At 44.2% G+C, this 18,015-nt stretch overlaps 1 protein-coding gene across 5 annotated transcripts in view; it reads left to right on the top strand.

Moving 5' to 3' along the window:
* LOC124031235 (sodium channel protein type 8 subunit alpha-like) overlaps nt 1-18,015 on the top strand; it is a 167,616-nt gene that overhangs the window by 125,496 nt on the left and 24,105 nt on the right. For 3 of the 5 annotated variants that reach the window (XM_046342268.1, XM_046342267.1, XM_046342270.1), the window contains 3 exons: nt 7,152-7,517; nt 8,493-8,628; nt 11,133-11,371. In XM_046342268.1, the coding sequence (XP_046198224.1) occupies nt 7,152-7,517; nt 8,493-8,628; nt 11,133-11,371 (741 nt within the window). The remainder of the gene's footprint in view (nt 1-7,151; nt 7,518-8,492; nt 8,629-11,132; nt 11,372-18,015) is intronic. The other 2 variants (XM_046342269.1, XM_046342271.1) reach the window with 1 other exon arrangement.

The raw sequence follows: 18,015 nt of genomic DNA, 5'->3' as shown, positions 1-18,015 counted from the left end.
TTTGTAGGGTCAGTATAAATGTATGTACATATTATGTGTGAGTGAAGAAATGATGGAGTGAGTGTTTGTGTGTGTGTGTGTTGGAGTGAGAGTGTGTGGGAGTGTGTAGGGCCCTGTGAGTGTGTAGGACCCTGTGAGTGTGTAGGGCCCTGTGAGTGTGTAGGGCCCTGTGAGTGTGTAGGGCCCTGTGAGTGTGTATAGCCATGTGAGTGTGTAGAGCCCTGTGAGTGTGTAGGGCCCTGTGAGTGTGTAGGGCCCTGTGAGTGTGTAGGGCCCTGTGAGTGTGTAGGGCCCTGTGAGTGCGTAGGGCCCTGTGAGTGCGTAGGGCCCTGTGAGTGTGTAGGGCCCTGTGAGTGTGCATAGAGAGAGTGCAAATACTGAAATAACGGTCAATAAAGATACAAGGTCAGCTCGGTCCGTGTAGCTAGTTTGTTTGCTATTTATCATATTGCTTAGGGATAGAAGCTATTCAAGACTTGATGCACTGGTACCTCTTGCCGTGGGCGGCAATACTATTTGTCTATGGCTTGGATGGTTGGGGTCTTTGACGATTTTCTGGCCGTTCTTTTCACATCGCCTGATATAGAGGTTCTGGGTGGCAGGGAGCTCGGCTCCAGTAATGTACTGGGCTGTCCCCACAACCGTCTGTAACGCCATGCGATCGAGGGCGGTGCTATTGCCATACCAAGCAGTGATGCAACCAGTCAATATGCTCTCAATGGTACAGCTGTAGAACCTTTTTGAGGATTTGAGGGCCCATGCCAAACTTTTTCAACCTCCTGAGGGGGACGAGGCACCGTCGCGCCTTCTTCACAAATGTGCGTGTGGAACATTTTAGTGATTTAGTGTCCGTGGCAACAACTGAAAATGTGTGCTGCTGGCGGTACTCAAGGACTGGAGTTGGGACGCCTGTATCTACGTAGTGACTGGGTGTATTAATACACCATCTAAAGCCTAATAAATAACTTTACCGTGCTCAAAGGGATATTCAGTGTTATTTTTACACACATGCCAATAAGTGCCCTTTGCAAGGCATTTGAAAAGCTCCCTGGTCTTTGTGGTTGAATCTGTACTTGAAATGCACTACTTGAGTGAGGGACCTTTGAGATAATTGTATGTGTAGGGTTAAAGCATATTAAAATCTGTATGGGTGTCTTTCGGAGGTGTTGGGTTAAAAGCGGGAGTAAAATTTTGGCTGAACCTTGTGTGCAATTGACCAATAAAGTGATTATTGCACACAGACTGATTTATTATGTAATATGTTAAGCATATTTTGACTCCTGAACTTATTTAGGCTAACCATAACAATACTTCAAATTAATTGTATTTGTCACATGCGCAGAATACAACAGATTGTAGACCTTACCGTGAAATGCTTACTTACGAGCCCTTAATCAACAATGCAGTTCAAGAAATAGAGTTAATACAATATTTACTAAATAATCTAAAGTGAGAAAAAAATAGAATAAAAAAGTAACGCAAGATAAATACATAACAATAACGAGGTTATATACAGGGGGGTACTGGTACCGAGTCAATGTGCGGGGTTACAGGTTAGTCGAGGTAATTTGTAAAGTGGCTATGCATAGATAATAAACAGCGAGTAGCAGCAGTGTAAAAACACTGCAATATTTTAATACAATATAGCTCAGTATTAGTATTAATTATTTTATACTGTCTTTTTGTCGGCAATAATTATGTAGGTGACTAAGCTGCCACTTTCAAGGAGGTGGACACTAATCCGGATGCTTTTAAGAAATCCTGCTATTCCCTCAGTCGAACCATCTAACAGGCAAAGCGTCAATACAGGACTAAGATTGAATCCTACTACACCGGCTCTGACGCTCGTCAGATGTGGCAGGGCTTGAAAACTATTGCAGGGTACAAAATGGGAAACCCAGCCGCAAGCTGCCCAGTGACACAAGCCTACCAGACAAGCTAAATGCCTTTTATGCTTGCTTCGAGACCAGCAACACTGAAGCATGCATGAGAGGGCCAGCTATTCTGGATGACTGTGTGATCACGCTCTCCGCAGCAGATGTGAGTAAGACCTTTAAACAGGTCAACATTCACAAAGCCGCGTGGCCAGATGAATTACCAGGACGTGTACACAATTCATGCATGGACCAACTGGCAAGTGTTTTCACTGACATTTTCAACCTCTCCCTGGCCGAGTCTGTAATACCTACATGTTTCAAACAAATGACCATAGTCCCTATGCCCAAGAAAGCGAAGGTAACCTGCGTAAATGATTACCGCCCCCGTAGCACTCACGTCGGTAGCCATGAAGTGCTATGAAAGGCTGGTCATGGCTCACATCAACACCATCATGCCAGAAACACTAGACCCACTCCAATTCTCATAACGCCCCAACAGATCCAAAGATGACTCAATCTCAATCACACTCCACAGTGCTCTTTACCACCTGGTCAAAAGGAACACCTATTTGAGAATGCTATTTATTGACTACAGCTCAGCATTCAACACTGTAGTGCCCTCAAAGGTCATCAATAAGCTAAGGACCCTGGGACTAAACATCTCCCTCTGCAATTGGATCCTGGACTACCTGACGGGCCGCCGCAGGTGGTAATGGTAGGCAACAACACATCTGCCACGCTGATCCTCAACACCGGGGCCCCTTAGGGATGTGTGCTTAGTCCGCTCATGTACTCCTTGTTCACCCACGACTGCATGGCCAAGCACAACTCCAACACCATCATTAAGTTTGCTGATGACAACAGTGGTAGGCCTGATCACCGACAAAGATGAGACAGCCTATTGGGAGGAGGTCAGAGACCTGGCAGTGTGGTGCCAGGACAACAACCTCTCTCTCAATGTGTGCAAGACAAAGGAGCTGATTGTGGACTATAGGTAAAAGGAGGGCCGAACACACCCCCATCAACATCGACAGGACTGAAGTGGAGCGGGTCGAGAGTTTCAAGTTCCTTGGTGTCCACATCACCAACCAAGACAGTCGTAAAGAGTGCACGACAACACCTTTTCCCCCTCAGGAGACTGAAAAGATTTGATATGGGTCCCCAGATCCTCAAAAAGGTTCTACAGCTGCACCATCGAGAGCATCCTGACCTGTTGAATCATTGCCTGGTATGGTAACTGCTCAGCATCTGACTGTAAGGCGCTACAGAGGGTAGTGCGTACGGCCCAGGACATCACTGGGGCCAAGCTTCCTGACATCCAGGACCTTTTTACTAGGCGGTGTCAGAGGAAGGCCCTAAACAACTGTCAAAAACTCCAGTCACCCAAGTCATAGACGGTTCTCTCTGCTACCACAAGTCAAGCGGAAATGGAGCGCCAAGTCTAGGTCCACGAGGCTTCTACACAGCTTCTACCCCCAAGCCATAAGACTCCTGAACATCTAATCAAATGGCTACCCAGACTATTTACATTGACCCCCCCATCTCTCCCTCTTTTACACCTCTGCTTTTCTCTGTTGTTATCATCTATGCATCGTCATAACTCTACCTACATGTACATATTACCTCAACTAACCAGTGCCCTCGCACATTGACTCTGTACCGGTACCCCCTTGTATATAGTCTTGCTGTTGTTTTTTACTGCTGCTCTTTAATTACTTGTTAGTTTTATGTCTTCTTATCCATATTTTTTAAACTGCATTGTTGGTTAGGGGCTCGTAAGTTAGCATAAGTTAGCGTGACAGGTGACAGAGCTAGAGCGGTGTTTGTCAGACCAGAAGACATCTGCGGTGAAAGGTGACAGAGCAAGAGCGGTGTTTGTCAGACCAGAAGACATCTGCAGTGAAAGGTGACAGAGCAAGAGCGGTGTTTGTCAGACCAGAAGACATCTGCGGTGAAAGGTGACAGAGCAAGAGCGGTGTTTGTCAGACCAGAAAACATCTGCGGTGAAAGGTGACAGAGCAAGAGCGGTGTTTGTCAGACCAGAAGACATCTGCGGTGAAAGGTGACAGAGCAAGAGCGGTGTTTGTCAGACCAGAAGACATCTGCGGTGAAAGGTGACAGAGCAAGAGCGGTGTTTGTCAGACCAGAAGACATCTGCGGTGAAAGGTGACAGAGCAAGAGCGGTGTTTGTCAGACCAGAAGACATCTGCGGTGAAAGGTGACAGAGCTAGAGCGGTGTTTGTCAGACCGTCGTAAAATTGCTCTTCTCTGTCGTGTGTCTATGGAAAGTTGAGACCCTAAGGAACACGATGGTCCACATGCATCTTGGGACTCGTCTGTAGCATCTGAACAGTTTGGGCTACACACTAATATGACCCCTCTGTGTAAAGGCCTCACACGACTCGTCTGAATGTCCCCCGGTACCAGTCCAAAAAGATTATGGAAGTATACTGTATATGGAGTTTAGTGTTTAGTGACAGCAATAAGGGGTTATATACATGTAAAAAAGTTTCCTGATCTTTTTTATGTCTCAGATATAGGATAGACACTTAATAACTTTTAGATTGCTGTTGTTCCACGTAGTGAATCTGTCATTCATTGAGTTTGTATTGGCAAATAGCAGTAAGGCCCCTTCCAAAATGTTTTTTTTATATATTTTTGGGATACTTCAAGGGGTCTTATCAAATAGCAAAATGATCCGTGGTATGACCTTTTTTAAAACGATTCCATATATCTTAGTATTTTGTGTAGATCAATGACAAAAAAAATCACAATTTAAATCCCACAAAAAAATCCAAGGGGGGTGAATACTTATGATATGCACTGTACATTATTATCAATATTCATTTGTAGGCCAGATGACATTGATCCACCATTGTTTAATTCACCATTATTAAACATTTATTGACTACTAGTATACACTTTTCAGTAGTCTTCTTCAATCATCTTGCACTAAATCAGGGGTAGGCAACCCTGGTCCTGGAATGCCACAGACACTTCATGCTTTTTATTTAACTGACCTGGAAGACCAGGTGTGTTGAATTTAGGCAATCATTGAACTACTCAATTATCTCAGTTGGACAGGTGGCATGCTTCGTTGGAACAAAGCCCTGCAGTACCCACGGCACACTAGGAACAGAGTTGCCTACTCCTGTACTACATAGCGGTTAAGCTGATAAATTGTTAACTTTTTTTTAAAGTACCACATTTGGTAAAGAAGTAGATTTATGCACAATGCTGCCGACAGTAACACTATTTTACAATTCAGAAGGACTGCTTTGAGGTAAAGGCACCAAATTTGTCACAGAGTTAGATGTATGGACCCTGAAAAGATGGCTGTCGACTGTAACACTACTTTGCAGTTCAGAATAACTATTTTGAGATAAATCATAAACTAAAATGTGTTTTGTTTATCAGCTTAACTGCCTCACTATGTAGTACAGGTGTAGGCAACCATGTTCCTGGTGGACCCCATCACAGATTTGGCCCCTGGGGTTATGGCAGCCATCTTGCTAAATGGCTGCAGACTGTAAAATGTTAATTACTAACCTTCAAACTAGAAAAAGTCATGGCCTACACTTCTTTGACTTTAAAAAAATGTTGGGAGACACAAGGGTCTCTAAACTATAACTATAATATAGTATAACATCTTGTCTGGGTAACCATTTGATTAGATGTTCAGGAGTCTTATGGCTTAGGGCTAGAAGCTGTGTAGAAGCCTTGTGGACCTAGACTTGGCGCTCCATTTCCGCTTGCCTTGAGGTAGCAGAGAGAACTGTCTATGACTTGGGTGACTGGAGTCTTTGACAAATGTTTTGGGCCTTCCTCTGACACCGCCTAGTAAAAAGGTCCTGGATGTCAGGAAGCTTGGCCCCAGTGATGTCCTGGGCCGTACGCACTACCCTCTGTAGCGCCTTACAGTCAGATGCTGAGCAGTTGCCATACCAGGCAGTGATTCAACAGGTCAGGATGCTCTCGATGGTGCAGCTGTAGAAACTTTTTGAGGATCTGAGGACCCATATCAAATATTTTCAGTCTCTTTAGGGGGAAAAGGTGTTGTCATGCACTCTTCACGACTGTCGTGGTGTCTTTTCAGAGTCCATAAATCTAACTCTGAGCCAAATTTGGAGCCTTTCTCTTAAAATAGTCCTTGGTTGTAAAATATTGGTACTGCTAGGCAATCATTTTCAAATGTGGCTGCCATGGCCCCCAGGGGCAAAATCTGTGGTGGCGCCCGATCAAAATATTTTCATGATATATAAATCTAACTCACTGCCAAATGTGTTTTGCTTATCTCAAAATAGGTATTCTGAACTGCAAAGCAATGTTAGTCAGCAGCCTTCTTTTCAGGGTCCATAAACCTAGCTCTGCAACAAATATGGTGCCTTTTCTTCAAAGCAGTTCTTCTGAATTGTAAAATAGTGTTAATGTCAGCAGCCATTTTGCTGCCAAGCCCCCCCCAGAAAAAAAATCTGTGGTGGCTTCATATCTACATTTGTTTAGGGTACATAAATCAAATTGAGTTAATCACTAATGATGTCATATCAATGTTAGGTTTCAAATGAATATAAGTGACAGAATTACTAAGGCCTCTCCCTCTATCCCACTGTTTCTTCTTTCTCTCCGTCCTGGTAAGAGTCCATGATGTTGCATTGTGCTGACACATCCTCTGTTCAACACTAGTGCAGAGGAGAGTAGTTTTAGTGTAGCAGCAGTGACTGTACATTACACCAGTCTTGGCCTGTTTGGTGTGAGGGAAGGGAAGGCTAGAGAGAGACATGCTTTCACAGGCCCCCACTACATTATTGATAAGTCCTTTTCATGAATCTTTCACTGCCCTGCTGAAAGCAATAATCTAGCTGTGTTTTGTCATCGCCCTGCCTATCACCACCCTTACCCCCCTGGTTTAAAAAAAAAGTTACCTGTGAGAGGCCCAGTCAGAACGGCTTACTAAGCAAAACGGACCGTTGCGTACATTTGTGTGCCTGATTTCTAAAGTGGCCATCTTCTAGTCCTTAGTTGCTGTGTCTTTACATGTCTGAATGAACCATTATCTCTCATTTCTGTTTCTGAGGCTACTTCTTTTCCCTGATTATCCTATTTGACCTTTTTGTCTTTCTTTCCGTTTCTCATTCTTTCTGTCTCTTGATTTTTTTCTTATCATCTCACACCCATCCCTCTTTCTTTCTCTGTGTCTTCTTCTCTTCCATCCCCTCACCTCCATCTCTTCCTTTATTTCTCTTCTCTCTCTCCCTTTCCCTCTTCCTCCTCCAGTCTCTCCTCTCCATCCCGGGCTCTCCATTCATGTCGCGGCACAACAGCCGTAGCAGCATCTTCAGCTTCAACAAGGGCCGCCCTCCAAAGGACGTGGGCTCAGAGAACGAGTTTGCCGACGATGAGCACAGCACGGTGGAGGAGAGCGAGGACCGCCGGGGCTCCCTGTTCATCCCCTACCGCCGTAGCAGCTACAGCGGATACAGCCAGGGCTCATCGCGTCTCATCAGCCCACTGGCGCCCCACACCGGAGGGAAGAGGAACAGCACGGTGGACTGCAACGGCGTGGTGTCGCTCATCGCTCACCAGCCAGGCGGACGCCTTCTGCCTGAGGTGAAAATAGATAAGGCAGCCACTGACGACAGTGTAAGGACGTTTTCGGTCTGGTTTCCACTCCCTTTCCCTTCTCTGTCCTCCTCTCTTCTTGTCTCTGAAGTTCTGGTTCCTTCCTCTTCTCTTTGATTTTCCCTTCTCGAGACTTGCTCAGCACTCACAGCCGTATTACACACACTCCATTCTCTAGTCTTTATTTTCTCCCCCTCCCCCGCGCCCCCTTTGCTTCAGCTGCTCTGAGTGGCGCACTCTTCCACCAATGAAAAACAACAGATTCCTGGCTTCCATTACACTGTAGTAACCTTTCTATTAGCCTAGTAGCCCGTTTCAAAGCCTCCTGCATAGAAGTACGCAGTGTCTCTTGGTAGCACCTATCTAGCAAACCGATATCTCTGTTGCCATGCCCCATCCACAACAAACATTACTAGAAACTCTCTCCCCTCTTAATCTCTTAATCTTTCCTCAAAACCAGTTTATTCTGTCTGTCTTTTGCCACCATTTCCCCACCTCTCTTTTGTCTTTCCCAAGCTACAAAAAGACGTAACCTTTTTCTAACAACAGCATTCTTCCTCATCCTAGCTAGCATGGTAGTTTGACTTCCCATTACTTCTGTCCAATCCAAGCCAAGCTTTACCTTTTTACCTACTCTCCAAACGTAGCATGGTACAGTGGCTGTCTTGAATTCTCTTTTCTTATTGGATACATGCATGCTCTTGCATGCAGGTTTGGGAAGGGGATACGACTGCTATATGTTTTGGGTGGGATAAGACGGTTTACTTAGAATGGGATAATATTGTAAGGGGTGGGGTTAGCGGCACTTTTTAGTGTCTGTTGTATGGGATCGGGTTTTCGTGTCTGGTGTGTGGGATAGGATTAAATATTGGTCTCTCTCTGTGTGTGTGTCAGACACAAAGGTATAGTGATTGGACTGGTTTCAAGGTATGTGTATTTATGTAAGGCCTCTGACGGGTGTTTGTGTGTGTGTGTGTGTCCTCTCCCTGAGCGCAGACCACAGAGGTGGAGGGGAAGAAGAAACACTCAGGCTCCCTGATGGTGTCTGTGGACCAGCTTGGCCGCAACAAGGACCGCGCCAACAGTGTGATGAGCGTGGCCACACACACACACTCGCACACTCTACTGGAGGGTACGGAACTCACACACTCTCTTACACACTGGGTACCCTGGACCGGAGGTGTGGCTTAGTAGGGTCGTGGCTATCAGATAGATCTTTTTCGGCCACCTGTTAGAATAAATGTAATTTCTGTATATATATATATAATTCCTTTCTGGGTAACAAATAACTATCTTACTGTGTTTTTTTTAATAAACATTTTTGCTAGGTCTGTCTGGGAGTGGTTTGCGAAAGGTGCCTAGTGGGAGGGATGTGTAATCTGAAAACTAGCTGTTATTGGCAGAGAGGAGAGCAAACTTATACCGTATGGTGATGTCACCAGTTGGTCCAAAACCCCCACCCCAAGCTGAAACTTAATGTAATCAACAATGTTAATATTATATAAGAATATGTAAAATACATACACTTCCGGTCAAAAGAATTTAGAACACCTACTCATTCAAGGGTTTTTCTTTATTTGTATTATTTTCTACATTGTAGAATAATAGTGAAGACATCAAAACTATGAAATAACACATATGAAATCACATAGTAACCAAAAAAAGTGTTAAACAAATCGATATATATTTTATATTTCAGATTTTTCAAATAGCCACCCTTTGACTTGATGACAGCTTTGTACACTCTTGGCATTCTCTCAACCAGCTTCACCTGCAATGCTTTCCCAACAGTATTAAAGGAGTTCCCACATATGCTGAGCGCTTGTTGAAGGCTTTTCCTTCACTCTGCAGTCCGACTCATCCCAAACCATCTACATTTGGTTGAAGTTGGGGGATTGTGGAGGCCAGGTCATCTGATGCAGCACTCCATCACTCTCCTTCTTGGTAAAATAGCCCTTTAACAGTCTGTAGGTGTGTTGGGTCAATGACCTGTTGAAAAACAAATGATAGCCCAAACCAGATGTTGATAGCGTATCACTGCAGAATGATGTGGTATCCATGCTGGTTAAGTGTGTCTTGAATTCGAAATAAATCACACCCACACCATAACACCTCCTCCGCCATGCTTTACGCTGGGATATACACATGCAGAGATCATCCGTTCACCCACACCTCGTCTCACAAAGACACCGCGGTTGGAACCAAAAATCTACAATTTGATCTCCAGACGAAAGGACAGATTTCCATTGCTCGTGTTTCTTGGCCCAAGCAACTCTCTTCCTATTATTTGTGTTCTTTAGTAGTGGTTTCTTTGCAGAAATTTGACCATGAAGGTCAGATTCACATAATCTTCTCTAAACAGTTGATGTTGAGATGTGTCTGTTACTTGAACTCTGTGAAACATTTATTTGGGCTGCAATTTCTGAACTTATCCTCTGCAGCCGAGGTAACTCTGGGTCTTCCATTCCTGTGGCGTTCCTCATGAGGGCCATTTTCATCATAGCGCTTGATGGTTTTTGCGACTGCACTTGAAGAAACTTTCAAAGTTCTTGAAATGTTCCGGACTGACTGACCTTCATGTCTTAAAGTAATGATGAACTGTAATTTCTCTTTGCTTATTTGAGCTGTTCTTGCTGTAATATGGACTTTGTATTTTACCAAATAGGGCTGTCTTCTGTATTCCCCCCCCCCCCTTGTCACAACACAACTGATTGGCTCAAACGCATTAAGAAGCTTTGAAATTCTACAAATTAACTTTTAAGAAGGCAGACCTGTGAAGGTAAATGCATTCCAGGTGACTACCTCATTAATCTGGTTGAGAGAATGGCAAGAGTGTGCAAAGCTGTCCTCAAGGCAATGAGTGGCTATTTGAAGTATCTCAAATATAAAATATATTTCGATTTGTTTAACACTTTTTTAAACACTTTTTAACACTTTCCCCCCTCCATATTTTTGACGTCTTCACTATTATTTTACAATGTAGAAAATAGTAAAAAATCAAGAAAACCCCTTGAATTAGTAGGTTTTGACCTGTAGTGTACATATTCACAGAACATTTAAATTTGTAGTATACAAATATAACTATCTGAAAGCCAAAAATAACTATCTGAAAGCCACACCTCCAATAAGCCATTCCCCATTCTTCTGATAAGCTGCCACCTCTACATTATATTATTAAAATGGTAGAAAATGGAACCCTCTTCATCACAAAAAGGTTCCATTTTGAACCTTTACAAAGGGGTTCCTCAAAAGACACTTTCAGAGGGGTTCCTCAAGGAACATTTTTGACCTGGAAAGGTTTCACCACTTGTGGAGGGTATGGCTGCCTTTGTCCTCACGTCCAAAATATCACCTTTCAACCCCTTCCCAGTTATACTATACTGACCTGACCACAAGACAACGTAGAGCGGTTATAGCAATGTTTTTTTGTGAATCCCCCCCCTCCTATCTCCCTCTCTTTCGCGCTCTCTCCTTCTCTTTTCTCTCTTCCTCTCTCCCTCTTCCTCTCTCTCTCACTTTTCCTCTCATTCACTCTTTACCACTTTCTCCCTTTCCCTCTGTCTCCCTCTTTCTCTCGGTTTACCCCTTTCTTCCCCTGCCCTCTGGTTTTTCACTCCCTCCCTTTTCCCTCTACAGAGCTAGAGGATTCTCAGAGGGCGTGCCCATCATGGTGGTATAAGTTTGCCAACATGTTCTGTGTGTGGGACTGCTTTCCTATCTGGTTGAAGATCAAGCATGTGCTCAACCTGATCGTTATGGACCCCTTTGTGGATCTGGCTGTCACCATCTGTATTGTCCTCAACACCCTCTTCATGGCCATGGAACACTACCCCATGACCCCTCGCTTTGAGGAGACGCTGTCAGTGGGAAATCTGGTGAGGAACAGTCAAGTGGACAGTGTTTAGTGTGTAGGGTACCACAAGATTGTCTCATCGTGTGATTGGAATGTTTCTCACATCCCATTATCCAATTTCTCTGCCTCTGCTCCACATGTTTCTGTCGCTGTATCTTTCCCCCCATGTGTCTGTATCTCTCTCTCTCTCTGTCTCACACTCCCCTGCCCATCCTGTGATGATGGACGTGTAGCACAGGTCTCTCAGAGTACTTCTTTGCTGGTTTAACTTAGGTCCTTTCATACACGCACTACACTCTGCCCTTCGATGTGAATTCATAAAACATTCAGCTCCATTTTAAAGCAAACAGCTTGCTCCCCTTCTTTAACCACCCAGGCTCTCTCTCTATCTCCGTTTCTCTCCCCCAACTTTGCCTCTCTCTCTCTCGACCCATTTTCTTCTTGTTTGTTTGCCTGTCGCCTTTCTCCTCCATCTCTTCCTGCTGATTTAGCAGTTCTAACATGGCAGAACAGGGGTGTATCCAGGGGATGGCAGGGTTGGTTGGGGGATACATTAAAGTTGAACGTAACCTGATCGATCTGTACTTTAAGTGGAGCATACTGTTAGGTAAGGTACGAGGCTGGTGTGTGAATGTGAGGAGAGGTTAGAGAGGGTATCTGTGGTGTCCACTTGCTCTTAGATATCCCAGTACAGTACCAGAGTCCCTGGCATGTCCGTGTGAGGTCATAGGAATTGGTGTGGTGTCGGGTGAGATGTGTCATAGAGGTTGCAACCTTATATCCGTCCAATTATGGCTTCTGTGAGTGCATGGGCCGCGCAGGGTAGCCTAGTGGTTAGAGCGTTGGACTAGTAACTGGAAGGTTGCAAGTTCAAACCCCGAGCTGACAAGGTACAAATCTGTCGTTCTGCCTCTGAACAGGCAGTTAACCCGCTGTTCCTTGGCCGTCAAAGAAAATAAGAATTTGTTCTTAACTGACTTGCCTGGTTAAATAAAGGTAAATTAAAATGTTCTACTTCATGATCGGCTGATCCCTTCTGATGACATGGTTGAACATGACTCCAACTGGGTCATCAGTAGGGATCAACCAATGAAGTTGGAAGTCCCACCCAGTTGACTACTTCAAAATGGTGAATGTCCTCAATGGCGCTGTCCTTGCTAATACGGACTTGTGGCCTCTACAATCGTCTATCCGTCTCTGTGGCTGGTGTCAGCAGCGATATGAGAATTTTTAAAATGTATTTATTTGAGGTCACAGATGTTGGCATGGTGTCAGGGGTGGTGCAGGATGAATCATTGAGTGCTCTCAACAGTGGCGATTGGTCTACAAACATGGCATGATACAACCCTCCCTGCCTGACTGGTAGTGGGTGGGTGGGTGGGTGGGGCACTGCTCTATGAACTTGTCCTGCCAGGACAACCTCCACCAGCACTAAGAGTCCAATACATTTTTAATCAGCACTACATCAAACAAAATGCCATGCAAGCAAGATCTGTTTTGCATTTCGCTCTTAAATTTCTGCATTTAAGCGGAATTTCTACAAATCACAAGTTCTCCATGATTTTAACCTCCATGTTCTGCAGCACAGCATAGCACGCACAGATCAGAACTCTCAGGTACAAATCTTGAGCAGACATTTTGGGGTTTCTATCAGAATGATATGTTATAATATACTACACACTTATCATTTAAAACAAATATATATACAGATATAGTATCTTAATTTGATCACTCTGTTGTCGCAGATAATTTTCCTGCGCTGCATAAATTCACTGAAAACACGCAGATATTTTTCTTTCACTAGGTTTCACACCTAAACTATAGCCTACTGTAGCCTATCAAACCTAATTTTCTGTTAGAAATTATCACTTCATAAAAAATTTAAAAATCCTCCTGTTGCAATATTATTTTACTTCTGCAATGAAACTGGTCAAATCTGACATCTGTAGTACCAAATACAATTTTTTTAGGCTTGTAACCATAGCTGATCCCGTTTTGGTACTATATAGAACCATTTTTTGAAGGTTCTATAAAGAACCATGCTCATAAGGTTCTAAATGGAACCTGTATGGTGCTATAAAGACAACAAATTACCTAGCAGCAAACCTGCTTACACCAATCCCATACTGTAAAAAAAAAATGTTGATTCAACTTAGTTGTAAGGCAACCAGTGCAATAGGATTGTGAGTTTGCACAACAAAATAGCAATGAAATTGATACAATGTACAATTGTAAGGCAACCAGCTGCAATAGTATTGGGCATATAGCTGAACTAGGGCTGGGCGCTATGGCCTAAAAATCTTACCTCGATTATTTTCAGACTTATGGGCGGTTCATGATATATATCTAGATTTTCTCTAAATGAGCTTTGTGTATAATTAACATTTCAAATCGTCAGCAATAATGTCATGAATTCAGTGCTTGTGAAATTCTACCTATGCTAAATATAAGCCTTCTACAACCATAAGACCTACTAATAATTGAATTATTTTATCAAAATAGTTTAACATGCTTTTTTGCAATAATCACTGATCTGCCTTTCAAGTCTGTCTATGAAAATGCCCTTTTGATTACAAATTTAACCACAACTATGCATAATGCACATTCACTAACCATTTTTTAAATTGAACCTTTATTTATTAACTAGGCAAGTCAGTTAAGAACAACTTCTTATTTACAATGACGGCCTACCCCGCCCAAACCCTTCCCTAACCCAGATGACTCTGGGCCAATTGTGCGCCGCCCTATGGGACTCCTGATCACGGCCGGTTGTGACACATCCTGGGATCAAACCAAGGTCTGTAGTGACGCCTCTAGCACTGAGATGCAGTGCCTTAGACTGCTGCACCACTTGGGAGCCCCGGGTGTAGCGGGCATTATAGAAACTTAACACAGGTCTCGCAATAATCGTTCAAGCACAAGCCCACATTGCTAGTGAGTAGCCAACTAATCTTTATATTTAAAGTCTAGCGAAACTTGGATCTATTTGCTAGCTAAGGTAGAAAAGTTGAATTGGTATGAACACACCCTTCTGTCCGTCTCCAAACTGTTTGAACAGCATGCTATCCTGTCCACTTTGTTCAGATGTTGAAATTCATTATTTCTCAGAATGAGAACGAGTTGCCGATTTTATTCTCATTGCACTCATTGGTACCACAATGCTGCGCACAACAGAAACTGAGCATTCATTTTCTAGAATCAATGTTCAATGATACTCCCGTTTTAGTAGGGTCTGCTCTTCGCACAACTCGAGCTGTGTTCGAATAATCATACTACCCACACTAACCGTACTATTTGTGACGTGAATTGAGTATATAGTATGCTTATTGGTCATAGTATGGATATAGTTAGTATGCCAAAAGTTTCTGGGTATCGTACTAAATTTGCCAAAATATGAAGTATACATGCAGAGGACACTATTTCTGTACTTTAGGGCCCATAATGCAAATCTTCAGGAAATGGGTGTGGCTTCTCATCGTCTTCAGATTTTAAGAAAATGGTGGAAAATATGACGCTGTTGCTGGGTCTGGAACTGGGACTGGTTGGATCTGCAGTGGGGAGGAAGGACAACCTGAGGAGCAAGCAGACACACATGAAGGCCCAAGATCCAGAGATCAGTGATGGCACTCCTCTCTGGCCTGCTCGCTCTTGATCTTTGGTCCCTGTACATACCTTGTGACGTTTATCGATGGATTCCCTAGTGGGGAGTCAACCATGAACAGCTGTCTGAAGTATGTCTTTCTGTTCTGAGGGTATTGTCAGAGTCATGATAATTGGTTATTGGGGGGACCTGGGGTTGGTCATGTCATTGCAGAGTTTGATGAGGGCCTCCAGCGGGTCGTTGGTGTTGTTGGCTGGCACTTGGCTGTCCATGGATCTTGGCATGCCTCCCCACTGACTGCCTCGCGGCCCCCTGAACGGACTGGGTGGTGGGATGAGGGCTATTTCTGGGACGTCTGTGGGGTTGTCTGAATATGGGTCTTCATCGTTATTGCTTGGTGATGGGGGGTTGTTGGTGGTGGTGATGGCCTTTTCCCTGCCGGCGTATGAATTGGGGAAGGTTCTAAAGGAGTGTCCCTCTTTCCCGCAGAGGTTACAGGGTCATGTGGAAGTACAGTCTGAGATGGGATGATCCCCTTTTCAGTTTCCTCAGATTATGGCTGTGCTGTGGACTGAGCCCCTGTTGTTCCCCAATTTGATGGTACAGGGGAGGTTTTGGACTCCGCCCACTCCGGTCTTAACTGAACCAATGGCCCCAGTCCAGACGTTGTCTTTGTCTAGGACCCTCCTAGCCGCTGACTTGAGGGTGGCGAAGTGGTGTAACCCAACTTCTATGTCGTACTCTTGGATGCTTTCGTTATGGAATTGGACTGTGTCTGAAAGTGGAATTACTGTGAACTTAATTTTTATTTTATTTTTACTAACACACAATGGCTTCTTGTGGCCCTGGGGGCTTTGCCAGGCAGTTTAGGTCAGATTGCACAAAGCCCACACCTCTCTGGAGAACTGCCCAGCTGAATTCCAGGTGGGCCTGGTCTGGTCTTGCGGTTGTTGTTGCTGTTCCTGCTGCTCCCTGGCGATTGGTGGCTCCATCCTCGGCAGCCTCCTTCCTCGGTTTTAGCGTCAGCCTTACCGCAATGTAGCAATGCATCGCTCCTGGCTTCATTCCGGTCATCTTCAGTTGGGGGTGGGAGGGGACGGGTTCTGGTCTTGGTGTTGTCTAGTCTGGTCCTGAGTCTGCTACATTCCTGCAGGCGGAGGAAGGACAACCTCAGTGAGCAAACACACCACAAAGGCTCTGACCTGGAGGTCAATGGAGGCACTCACCTGTGGTCTGCTCGCTCAAGGCGTAGGTTGGTATCTTTAAGGGGTTCCTTCCTCCGCTCCCTGGATGTGGTGGTGTTCTCTGGTCTGGTCTCTCTTTCTGGTGAACTACTCTGGGTGGTTGGTGGTTGGCTGGTCTTGGTTTGGTCGGTGGTGGCCCGAGGAAAGCAGATGGAGAAAAAGGCAGGGGAGTAGGACTGCAGGCCAAGTGTAGAGGGAGTACGGCTCGCCTCGGCAGTGTTCTACTTAACTCAAGGCCTGCAGTCCGTTGTCTGCTCTATGGGAAGCTGGTCCAGGTCGTTCTGTTGAGTCAGGTCGGACCATGGTCAAGCCACTGTTACTCTTCTCCTCCAGTCCTTCTGGTACCGGCTTAGTCCGCTGGACCAAGGAGGCAGCGCCAACCGTGGTCACACCACTGTTACTGTTGCTGTCTCCTGGTCCAAAGAAAAAGATAGTGAGAAAAGAGGGTAGAGAGAGAGACACAACCCCAGAAAATCTTCAGTACACATGCATGTCATTAATGAAGAGAAGCAAGCTTTTAATCATCTGCAACCATTGAGAATGACTGCCAGTGTAGGGGAGGTTGGATTATTGAGACTACCTAAATCATATAAATTGAAACAGCCATATCTGTAACAGGTGCAACAAATTTGATTAGTTTAGAAAAGGGTATGTTATTTATGTTTGTGTAACATAAGATGAATTAACCAGTCATTGTACATCAGTTACTAGGCCAATGCACTTTAACAGCTAGGCTACCTGCAGCCCTATACATACAGTTGAAGTCGGAAGTTTACATACACCTTAGCCAAAAACTCAGTTTTTCACAATTCCTGACATTTAATCCTAGTAAAACATTCCCTGTGTTAGGTCAGTTAGGATCACTACTTTATTTTAAGAATGTGAAATGTCAGAATAATAGTAGAGAGAATTATTAATTTCAGCTTTTATTTCTTTCATCACATCCCCAGTGGTCAGAAGATTACATACACTCAAATAGTATTTGGTAGCATTGCCTTTAAATTGTTTATCTTGGGTCAAACGTTTCGGGTGCCTTCCACAAGCTTCCCAGAATAAGTTGGGGGAATTTTGGCCCATTTCCCCTGACAGAGCTGGTGTAACTGAGTCAGGTTTGAAGGCCTCCGTGCTCGCACATGCCTTTTCAGTTCTGCTCACACATTTTCTATGGGATTGAGGTCAGGTCTTTGTGATGGCCACTCCAATACCTTGACTTTGTTGTACTTAAGCGATTTTGCCACAACTGTGGAAGTATGCTTGGGGTCATTGTCCAAATGGAAGACCCATGTGCGACCAAGCTTTAACTTCCTGACTGATGTCTTGGAGTTGTTGCTTCAATATATCCACATAATTTTCTTTCCTCATGATGCCATCTATTTTGTGAAGTGCACCAGTCCCTCCTGAAGCAAAGCACCCCGACAACATGATGCTGCCTACCCCGTGAGACGTTATACTCAATGATTACTGCTACAGTGCTATTTGGGTTGTTAATCAGATTCGTCCCGACGTACTTGAGTTCTTCTCTTTTTTGCCTTTTTTTCCTTACATTTGAATTGTTTGACGTTTTACTCCATTTTTAGGAGCTAGTAACATAACAATTTCTCTGCACCTGCTATAACACCTGCTAATCTGTGTATGCCACCAATAAACATTGATTTGATTCTTACACATAAGCTCAAATCCTCGTCATTTTAAAGTCTACTCAACTCGCATAATAACGCTGATTAAGCCATTGGTTAAATTGGCTTTTTACAGTGCATGCTATTACAGTAAAATTCAGTAAAATACAAACCCCAATCTCTCATCAATTTAATTGATTACATT

This window comes from Oncorhynchus gorbuscha, linkage group LG03, assembly GCF_021184085.1.
Source record: "Oncorhynchus gorbuscha isolate QuinsamMale2020 ecotype Even-year linkage group LG03, OgorEven_v1.0, whole genome shotgun sequence".
NCBI lineage: Eukaryota > Metazoa > Chordata > Actinopteri > Salmoniformes > Salmonidae > Oncorhynchus > Oncorhynchus gorbuscha.
Note: the sequence above shows the minus strand (reverse complement) of the source record. Positions and strands in the feature narration are given on the sequence as shown.